Here is an 11,309-nt window from a genome sequence, read left to right on the forward strand (position 1 = left end):
ATTTTCGAAATGACAACCCATTATTCACGTCGTTTCAGTTATAACGACCGACAATCGAAAGTCTGCGACAATCATTACATCACTATCAATCATCACCCTAAAGTTACTTGCAATCTGCACCCTATGTATGAACATTACAATTTAATGTCAGAAGAGACAATAACAGAAAGTAGCTCTCAAAATATCATAAAGGACAAGTGTTTCTATAAAAATCCTTCAGTGCACATTTTCATTATCTAAAAACAAGAAACACACATATATTTTATTATGGCCTTATCTAAATGCAACATCATTTAATTAATTAAAAGAAATTGATAAAAAAAAAAGTTCAAACATCTAAGAGATTCAGACTCATCTTGCTAAACTCTTACCCAATTCAAGATTGATTCCCGGAATTTCACTAGTCCATACGGACTAGTGCTATAGAGAGTTTACTAGTCCGACACGTTTTTTACTAGTCTCAGACTTACGGACATGAGGTAAATTTAGACCTATGCTAGGCGCTTACGGCCTTTGAGCAGGGAGGGATCATTATCGTGTCACACCTGCTGTGACACTGGGCCTCGGTTTTGGCGGTCTCATCCGAAGGGCCGCCCCATTTAGTTGCCTCGTACGACAAGCAAGGGTACTGAGGACCTATTCTAACCCGGCTCCCCACGGGATTTGAGATTGATGAAGAATGATTGCCGTTTAATTGTTCATACAAAATCACGGCTATCATGATCAAAAACAAAGTTATTTAATTTTAAAAGACCGCACGCTGGCAAATCTTTCTCTTCTGTTGTATATATGCAACGTACTAACTACAGATTGAAATAAATGTCATAATCCTGATGCTACAAAAAAAAAAATGGAAGGCTTTCTTCCCTAATGGCATGATTTTAGTGGAGAGGCATGCTACCCATGTGAAGTTATGTTTGACAAACTATTACTAAGCCTCTTAGTCGTATATTTAAAAAAAATTCTACAATCAGGAGGGTACCTGCTCAGATCTCAAATTTGCATAATCAAAAATGGTAGCGAGCACCTTGCACTACACAAAGGCGTGACGTCACAATCAAATTGCGCCTTCCTAATTTCCTCAATTTAACGAATGATTACAACAATTTTTGCAACAAACAACTGACCTTTAAATGCATAATGTCAAATCAAACAATATCTTTTCATTTCATATGAGTATTACCTCTTCTTTGTATACGTTAGAGCAAAATTTCTTCGTCAAATACATCCGCGCCGACCTCCATTATCATAAAACGATAAACTAATAGTCTGACCAAAGACGAGCGATAAACCCGGAATTTTTTTTTTCTAAAGAGAAACCAAGAGGGTTGGCTTGAGCAGTGTAAACAACATTAAGGTAAATGCTTGATATTAAGAGTTATTACTGGAATTTATACTACTTATAGAATCACCATAACGTTAATAAGGTCGTCTTCAACTTTATGAATTACGGTATTGTAGAGTATAGTTAAGTTAGAAAAAAATCTCCCTCTAGGCTTTGGCACGTGTACATGTACTTTCACTTTCACAATAATTTTCTGACTTTTAAACAGCTATAGATATAGATAGTTGTTACAGAACTGATGATATGTTTTTCTTTATATTTTTCACATTCTTGGCTATTTGCCTTTCTCTTGGATTTTTTAAATTTATTTTTGTTTGATGTACGTACAGTTTACATTCTGTACATCATGTACATAGACACTTGAATAAAGATTATAATTAACTATTTCTCAATAACCATTCATAATCTGAGTAAATAACATAAACTTAAGTGAATAGTTTATTAAGGAAATAGTTTATTATTTTTTATTCAAGTGCTTATACTCTATAAAATTCGTGGAGTATGATCCGACTTTCTGGATCACCACACTGGTTTTCTGAATCCATATCATGTCTCTCTGAAGCTGATGATGTCACAATGCATCAATACAACTTTTGGGGGGGGGGGGGGGGTTTGTGGGAAATATATCGACCGTGTGACAAACAAAACTGCATTCACAAAAAATAATTTCACTCTATGTTTGTGGTTTTGATAATATGGAATACATTTATCATCTTATAAACATGGATTTAAAAATAAATAAGGAGACATTACTATGTGGTGACTTTATCAATTGCTACATTAACTTGATCCTAAGAGTTTGATCAGGTCTATAGTTGATAGGCTCGGCGGATCATCGATCAGATCATATTTGACGCTTCATGTCGCATTTCATCTTATGATCTGTGGCTGTCAACTCATGTGATCCGACTTCAGATCAAATGACTGCAGTAATCGGTAATAAATGATATATTTATGTATCCTTGTGTATGGACCCTATCACTGAGGTAGTGGCTCCAAGAAAATTTGGATTTGGTTTTATAAGAAAATTATATTCATGAGTAATCATTGGGCTAAATTGTGTTTTTCAATATTACTGATTCCAGTTCAAATTATTCCATGATTGAAGTGAGGTAATGATCCTATAATCAGAATCAATAATAAAGGGAGAACGTGTATCAAGCATGTCAGAAATATTAACTAATATTGACAACAAAATTGTCATACTTTGTGTTTGATTTGGAACAGTAAATTTTTCTAATGTCTGGTAAACAACCCATATTCACAACCTCGGATTGCTAGAGCTCAAAAAGGTTTGTTGGTAAAAACTGCCGGGTTTAATTAGTGGTTCATATAGGGATCAAGGTGCCCCTCTTTTGAAATTGATACATTCATATGATATTCTAAAGTCACCCATTGGTCACTTTGTCTCCAAATACCATGCGCTGAAAACTCACCATTTTACTGCTATACAAATAAAACCAATTTTAAAAGTTTTTCTGCCCCCTGAAGCCCCAACGGGAATTGTGACTTTGTCACTCTTATTGTACCATAATTATTGTTACTCATTTCATCCTTGATCGGATCATTCCCCCTTTTAAAAAATCCAGGATCTGCCACTATTGATATTTTTTGTTTGGATTATGGATAGATTTGTAATGATTGTTTATTTCTTCAGTTTATACAGGCGAATCATTCATGTGTGACAATCAGCCTGCCACTAAGAAACCCCGAACAGGTACCATGAAGATAGGAACCCACAACGGCCACTTCCACTGTGACGAGATCCTGGCCTGTTTCATGCTGCGGCAGCTTCCGAAATACGCAGATGCTGAAATAGTCAGGTATCAATATATAACATTCCGCAGATTAGATGGTATTGAGCATAAAAAATCTAATGAAATGTAATTCATTTCCATCACTTATACATATATATCTAAATATGAAATAGCTGGACATTAACCATGGTGAGTATTTGCGGACAAGGATACAGAATGTACGTAGATATTTCATGTTCTTTGATAAGGGCTTCCTCATTCAGTAATTTAGGGCCCAGGTCAGCCAGAGCCATTGGGAGTGGGAAAAGTAATGAAATGCTCATGACAGAGAATCGATATTAATTACTGGTTAAATGTCTCACACATCCGTTTCATGGGAAATGTGGCCCTAACAAGAGTGGGACTCTTTTCATATTAAGAATGGGGTCCTCTAGATATTAAGAATATGGCCTATCCACTTTACGTAATCACAAGCCCTATATTTGCTAGTGCAATCAATATAAAAACATCTGGAGAGGTATTGTATTGCTGTTCTCCTTTTTTTGACATAGAACACGTGATCCTGCTGTCATTGACACATGTGACATTGTGGTGGATGTGGGAGGAGTTTATGACCCTGCTAAAAATAGATTTGACCATCATCAGAGGTAAGAGCTGTTTACCGTTCAGATGTAAATCAAACATAGGATATTACATGGATATGTAGTAGTTAGGGCTATACAGACTGTGGCTATCAGCCCGGATAGCTCAGTGGTTAGAGCATCTGACTAGTAATGCAGGGTTACTGAGTTTGATTCCCGGTCCAGCCCTAAAAGTTCCTCCTTTCCTATACTGTAGAATCATTTAAATTCGTGGGAGCCAATTTTCGTGGATTGCTGAATTTTTACGGGTTCGTTGGGAGGTAATTTCATGGATTAATATATTTGTAAGAAAGATAACTATGGAATATCTTTATTCGTTGAGGATGTAAATTCGTGGGTGAGGGGTACCCACGAATTCCATGAAAATTGAGCCACCACGAATTCTAATGATTCCACAGTATATTACATTTTGTCGCTTCTGGCAGGACAACCTAGATTTCCTCCTTTCCTATATATTACATACTACAGGTATCCCTGTCCTCTGTATTGAAGCAGTATACAGTCATTGTATGGATTTAAGTTGTTTTTGGTTTTTTTACAATTCTTTAAATGTAACTTAAGAAGATTCTCAAAATCCTACCAGAATTAGGTCAACTGTGACAGCTTTCAAGGGGCGTAGACACGGTTTTTGATCAATTTATTTCAGAAATTGACAAGGTTTTTTGTTTGTTTTAAAAATAAAGATCTTTTATAAAAAGTGGATTAAAAGCATTTTTACACAGGATATACTTTGCATTTACATAAAATTTAGCTCTCAAAATTGTGTTTGTCAACACACTTGTCATAGCCAGGTGATGTCATGAAAACAGTGGGGGGGGGGGGGGGGGGGGGGGGGGGGGGGGGGGGGTACATGTGGCTGCATATACATATTTCATAGTGATCGTTTTTTTTGATGACTCGAAAAAATCTTATTAAATAAGTATTCACATATATACAGTGACACGCTTATAACAATCACTTTTATAACAAACACGCTTTATATAGAGAATTAAATACTTATAACAAACATGCTTATAACGAATTCATGCTTATATTGAATTCATGCTTATAACGCATTCATGCTTATATTGAATTCATGCTTATAACGCATTCATGCTTATAACGCATTCATGCTTATTGCAAAGTGATATTTATTCCTCTTTGAGAGGAATATACCAAACATTTTATTGGATACATATGTAATGTAGTTCGGTTATAATGAACTGTTTTTGGCTGGCCTTGGAGGTTTGCTATAACTGCATGTGTTTTACTGTATAATGAAGTTTGGTTGTAATGAACTGTTTTTGGCTGGCCGTGGAGGTTCACTATAATTGTTTTACTGTACAATGACGTTTGGTTATAGTGAACTGTTTTTGGCTGGCCCTGGAGGTTCACTATAACTGTGTTTCACTGTAGTTACTAATCCTTGACCAGTTTTATTAGCCTAGTGGTTAGGGTGCTTGATTTACAACCAGGAGATCTCAAGTACGATTTCTCAAACCCTGTACCAACTTAAGATCGATTTTAACATAGGTAGTGATTATCCTTCCTCAAATGCCCAGCGGTAGAAATGAAAGTCGCAGATCTTTCGGATATGACCTTAGAAATGAAGGTAGGCATTGGCACAATTAAAAACTAATCGTCACTATCTATGGGTGAAAATTTGTGACAGTTCGCTTATTCTGTACATTTCTATAAAATTTCTAGCTCAGTAAGAGAAGAAGGGGTTTTTGAGTTTGCTATAAGAATTAATACATTTTATAAACCCTTCCTTTCATTAAAACTTTCCACACCTTTCTCAATGATTACAGTGCAATGGTCTAGTAATTTTTGCACAGAAAATAATAACTAATAAAAAGGTTTCATTAGTCCCCCATATCAGGCAGATAAAGGACATCTAAGTTGTACTCTTCCCCGCTTTGAATTTTTTTTTTTCTGAATGCAACCCAACAGTAGTGGAACTGGGATACCACACAAGAAGGCCAGTTCAAAACTTAACTCTAAAGATGCTGAAAATTGAAAAGTTAATATCATATACTGGTAGCACATTTTGTACAAGAATTTATGGAGTTACATCCCTTCTCCTATGGCTCCTTCCTTTATAAAATTTAAGCTATGAATAAATGAAATTCCTCAACACCTGGACAAGGTAACTCTTTTTTTTTTCTTTTTTAGAGATTAATAATATTCTTTTCAAGATGCAATCATTAACATCAGAATGATTTCTTTGAAAATTATTTTTAGGTGAGGTATAATTTTTTGATAAACTGACAAGACTTTTGTGATAACATTTCAGGACTTTCAATGAGTCGATGAGTACTGTGAATTCCTCCAAGAAGTGGACGATCAAGCTCAGTAGTGCCGGCCTGGTGTACTGTCACTTTGGTGCAGAGATTGTGGCCAGCATTCTCGAGCTTCCTGTTGAGGACCCAGTCGTAGACATTGTTTATGACAAAGTGTATGAAAACTTTGTGGAGGAAATTGATGCCATTGACAATGGAATCAACCAGTATGATGGGGTTGCAAGGTATGGACTCTCTTGTGTGTTACAGTTTACAAGATGTCCCGCTAAATAAAAAATAAATCAAGTTTTGCAGATCAAGTGCATATTGCAGCATCTATGTATTTTTAGTAAAAGCTCAGTTAAATATTTCTTTAATGTTGTAAACGTAATTAGTATTATTGTTTGACTTTTAGTTCATCACTTGTTATCTTTTACTTGTAGTTGCTGTATATCACTTTTCATACGTTACTTTCACTCTATTACTTTTCATGTGTTACTTTCACTATTACTTTCCTTGTTACTTTCACTCTATTACTTTTCATGTTTTACTTTCACTTTATTACTTTTCATGTGTTACTTTCACTTTATTACTTTTCATGTGTTACTTTTACTTTATTACTTTCACTCTATAACTGTAAACATTTCATGTTACTTTCACTCTATTGCTTTACATATGTTACTTTCACTCTATTGCTTTACATGTGTTACTTTCACTCTTTTACTCTTCCGTGGCCGATTGGTTAGAGCATCGTGCTCAAAATTACACAGCCTTTCACCTCTGTGGGCGTGGGTTCAAATCCCGCTCGTGCCGGTTAGTGAGAAAGTTTTCCAGTTTATTTTCGGAAGGTCGGTGGTCTCTTACCAGGTACATTGTATCTGGGTTCTCTCTTCCACCAATAAAAACTGGACGCCACCATATAACTGAAAAATTGTTGAGTGTGGCGAAAAACATAAATCAATCTTTTACTCTTTATATTCATTTAATTCTATTTTCCATTACTTCTCTCCTTGTCACAGGTATCAAATATCCACAAACCTGAGCAGCAGGGTCAGTCACTTTAATCCTCTGTGGAATGAACCAAATGCTGATGAAATGGTATGTGGAATCAGCAAAACTTTCAGAGAGAAATCATGGAAAAGAAACATCACTGTCATTTCTGATTTTACTGAATGCTTTTAGGCTGGTTTTCTGAAGGCCATGAAGATGGTGGGGGATGAATTTATGGACAAAGTGTTATATTACAAGAAATCATGGTTACCAGCCAGAGAATTAGTGGAGGAGGCTGTTAAAGGCAGGATGGAGGCAAGTCCTGATTATCAGGTTGATAGTTGATAGAGTAGGCTCAGAGGTCAAAGGCAGGGTAGGGGTACATGTAAATGCAGGTTGCCAGCCAGAGAATTAGTGGAGGAGGCTGTTGAAGGCAGGATGGAGGTAAGTGGTGGTTACCAGCCAAAGAACTAGTGATGGAGGCTAGCCTCAAAAGACAGGATGGAGGCAAGTCCTGGTAACTGGCCAGGATGTTGGTCTAAGAGGCTGTCAGAGTGGTAGTTACTAGCCAGAAGTAATCCGAGATTCCTCTGACTCTTAACCCCGCTTTTATTTTTGTGACTTCTGCGGGGGAGAGTCAGAGCGGACTCCATATTGAAAAGTGGGAATTCAGCGACACCAACTGGTGTCGCTGCTTTACTTACCTCTTACAACTTTATTTCGCGGACCCATCTTCCAAGACGCGAGGATTCAGTTATCGGAAGATTATTCTACAAATACATTATGATTAATACGATGCTATCACCGTTTAAACGGCCCTAATACCGACAAATGGAGCATCACTTGAATTAGGTCGCTGCCTCGCCATTTGATTTCTTTGCGCATGACGTCAGCACATGTAAACACAAAATTCCATCGTTTAAACGGCAATAGCATCGTATTAATCATGATGTATTTGTAGAATAATCTTCCGATAACTGAATCCTCGCGTCTTGGAAGATGGGTCCGCGAAATAAAGTTGTAAGAGGTAGGTAAAGCAGCGACACCAGCTGGTGTCGCTGAATTCCCACTTTTCAATATGGAGTCCGCTCTGACTCTCCCCCGCACATGTCAAATATAAAAGCGGGGGTAAGAGTCAGAGGAATCTCGGATTAGCCAGAAGATGGTGGCAAGTCCTAGTTAACAGCCAAAGAGTTGATGACATACAGGATAGGGGTAAGCAACAATGTTTTAATTCGTATAAATGCATATTCTTGTCTGGTGTTTTATATTAGGGCTGTTCCAGAAATGATCAAATGGGGGGGTCGGGCGGCAAATGATATTTTTTTGTGTGGGTGGTCGTATTTTTTCATATTTTAATTGGTCCGTGGTGGGATTGTTAATAAAATATTTATTATGGGTAGTGGGTAGTTTCTATTGTTTTATTTTGTGCTACGTGGGTGTTGAGTTTTCAGAATATTTTTATTGTCGCTCTTGTCGTGTTGGTTACAAAACGTCGGAGGGAAATTGAAAACGTGCTTTCGAAATGCTGCTTTCGAAATCGAAAGTAACATAGAACTATTCGAGTTGTCGCTCTTTGCAGCGCATAACTTTCCATTACGGCACTCTTCAAATTAGAGGCGCGTTTAATAGGGTCCCTTTGGACGTGATGGCGGCGAACTCTGTTCTGTAGATTATTACAGTTTACAGTGCATCGATTTTGGGAATATTTTGAAACCAATAGGTATTCCGTTTTCTAATAAAAATAGGCAAACCTTAGTTGATTTATACGAGGGTACCGATGCATTATATTTATCAGTCGGTGTGATGGTCAATGTCGCACAAGCATTACCGCGTCATTGACTAGAATGTTTGTCCCGAAAACCTCGCGAGATTTGTACCGTTTTCATTTTTAAAAATATTTTTGTGGTGGGTCTGGTTAGTTTTTTTTTTTTATTAGATGGGTCATTGTAAAATGAGTTTATTAATTTGATGGGTCATGGGGTAATTTTTTATTTTTTTTTATGGGTGCTTGGTATATACAAAAGGTGCCTCCCGACCCCCCCATGTATTTATTTCTGGAATAGCCCTTACTTTTTTATAATACTTATTAAATAAGTCGCTATTTCCTCCCATGACAGGGTAAAATCATTCATTTTTCCAAATCTATGTGTACTGCAAAATGAGAAAATCTGTCCAGTTTTTGAAACCGGAAATGAAGTTGGATGTATAAATATTTACGATTATAGAAGGAGATAGTACATGTATTCATATTCATGACTTTTAATCTTATTTACAGTGGCACAATTACAACTGTTCCTATTGAAAATACATAGTCTTTTATTACACACTGACAGGTGGATCCCAGTGGAGAGATTGCGGTTTTTAAGTCTGGGGGTTGTCCTTGGAAAGATCACCTGTTTAATTTGGAGGCAGAGCTAAACATCAATCCACCAATCAAATACGTCCTCTACACAGATAATAACAACAAATGGCGGGTACAATGTGTACCAGAGGCAGTGGGCTCATTTTCAAACAGGTACATGAAATACTAATGTCCATTCTATTATGCAATATTTCATTATATGTTTATGTCTGTCAACTGCTGCAATACATAAGAGCATGTTCTGCGTATGGTCAATTTTTAAATCAAGGCAAGCTACTGACAGATACATTGATGTTACAGGGTTTGAACAGTCTCGTTTGAAGTCAGTATTTTGCAAATTCGATGGTTGTTATAATGATCTTAGTTGAAAATACAAACTGTCATTAGATTGAATTCTGTCTAATGTGTTTCATACCAATTGTTAGACATTGTTTCATACCAATTGTTAGGTGACCGCCGCGGTGGTCTAGAGGTAGAGCGTTCGCCCCGCATGCGGAAGGTCGGGGTTCAAATCCCGGCTGCGACAGACCTAAGTCGTTAAAACAGGTAGTGACAGTTCCATCACCAAACGCTCGGCATCAGGTGTGAATACCATGGGTCCTTGGAGATGACCTTAAAAACGGATGTCCTGTGTCACAGTAGGTGTGACACACTAAAGAAACTTCACTGCTCAATGGCTGTAAGCGCCAAGCATATGCCTAAATTTGAAGCCCCTCACCTGTCTTGGTGACGTCTCCATATGAGTGAAAAATTCTTGAGAGGGATGTTAAACAAGATACAATCAACTAATTGTTAGGGTGTTCTTTACATACTGATTTTGACTATGGATTGCTTCATTTACGTGATCAAGATAGAGCGGTGACAGCAAGTGTGACCAGTCAACAAGGGATGCTTATTCTTTGGCATCTGATCCCACCTCTGGTCTACTCTTAATTTTGTATTCTGTATGGCTTTATGAAATTGATCACTGTTCATTATCTTCACTTTTTCATTAAGATGGTCAATGAAAGATGAAGATAAATCGGTGATCAATCTCATAACTCCTATAAGCAATACAAAATAAAGAGTTGGGCAAACACAGACCCCTGGACACACCAGAGGTTGGATCTGGATCAGGTGCCTAGGCGGAGTAAACATTCCCTGTCGACCGGTCACACCAACCATGAGCTCTACCTCTCAATCAGGTAAACGGAGCAACCCGTAGTCTAAATCTGCCTAATAATTGGTATGAAACACATCAGACTACATTTGACCAAATGATGGGTTGTATGATTCCCATTCAGAATCAAATGAAATTAACAAATATTTCAGCGTTGATGAAGCGTTTTGTGTTTAGATTGAATAACAAGCATAAAATTTTGATTTTGTATTACATGGTTTTAAGCAGTTGATCTCTTATAAATCATACACCAGTAATACACATTGACTTCTTGATAATTAGATATGACCAGCTAACTAAAGGTATAACACTATATTTGATTTGAGGATAAAAATCTCCTACTGTGTTTGTGTTTTTCAGACTGTCCCTGCCAGAAGACTGGCGAGGTCTAAGGGACGATGTTCTCACGGAGAAGTCCGGGATTGCAGGCTGTATATTTATCCATGCGGGAGGGTTCATTGGTGGAAATCATACTTATGAAGGAGCCCTGGAAATGGCAAAGCAAAGTCTGAAGATGTCACAGAAAAATACTTAAAATTTCAAAGAGAACTACAAACTGAAATGAAAATTGACAGCACAGATTGCAGTTACATTTTGTATATAAAATTAAGGTCATATCCATCGTCAGTTTGAATCTCATTAAGTGATATTGTGAATAAAAAGCCTGATGTTGTGTTGATGTCAGGCAAAAATGCTTCATGTTTTTTCGGTTTTGTCATGTGTCTGGAGATGTGAATGTAGTTTGTCACAGTTAGCTTGTCCTATTCTGCAATATTCAGCTCTGAGTGTAC

General features: G+C 37.1%; 1 protein-coding gene across 1 annotated transcript; it reads left to right on the forward strand.

Annotated features, from left to right (window-relative positions):
• The first annotated feature begins 1,222 nt into the window (after positions 1–1,222).
• Positions 1,223–11,215, forward strand: LOC125648487 (MYG1 exonuclease-like). The gene is made up of 8 exons (XM_048875614.2): positions 1,223–1,357; positions 3,003–3,168; positions 3,654–3,749; positions 6,019–6,249; positions 7,024–7,102; positions 7,187–7,309; positions 9,331–9,512; positions 10,879–11,215. Exons 2-8 carry the CDS (start codon positions 3,023–3,025, stop codon positions 11,051–11,053), a joined length of 1,032 nt encoding a protein of 343 aa, XP_048731571.2. The 5' UTR covers positions 1,223–1,357; positions 3,003–3,022; the 3' UTR covers positions 11,054–11,215.
• Positions 11,216–11,309: the final 94 nt, after the last annotated feature.

This window comes from Ostrea edulis, chromosome 6 (assembly GCF_947568905.1).
Source record: "Ostrea edulis chromosome 6, xbOstEdul1.1, whole genome shotgun sequence".
Classification (NCBI taxonomy): Eukaryota; Metazoa; Mollusca; class Bivalvia; order Ostreida; family Ostreidae; genus Ostrea; species Ostrea edulis.

What these genes read in the sequence shown, in the direction of transcription:
- LOC125648487 (XM_048875614.2), top strand. Translation starts at nt 3,023, where the DNA reads ATGTGTGACAATCAGCCTGCCACTAAGAAACCCCGAACAGGTACCATG. An exon ending in GCAGATGCTGAAATAGTCAG is followed by an intron (nt 3,169 to 3,653) that starts GTATCAATATAT and finishes TTTTTGACATAG; the next exon opens with AACACGTGATCCTGCTGTCA. An exon ending in AACCAAATGCTGATGAAATG is followed by an intron (nt 7,103 to 7,186) that starts GTATGTGGAATC and finishes GAATGCTTTTAG; the next exon opens with GCTGGTTTTCTGAAGGCCAT.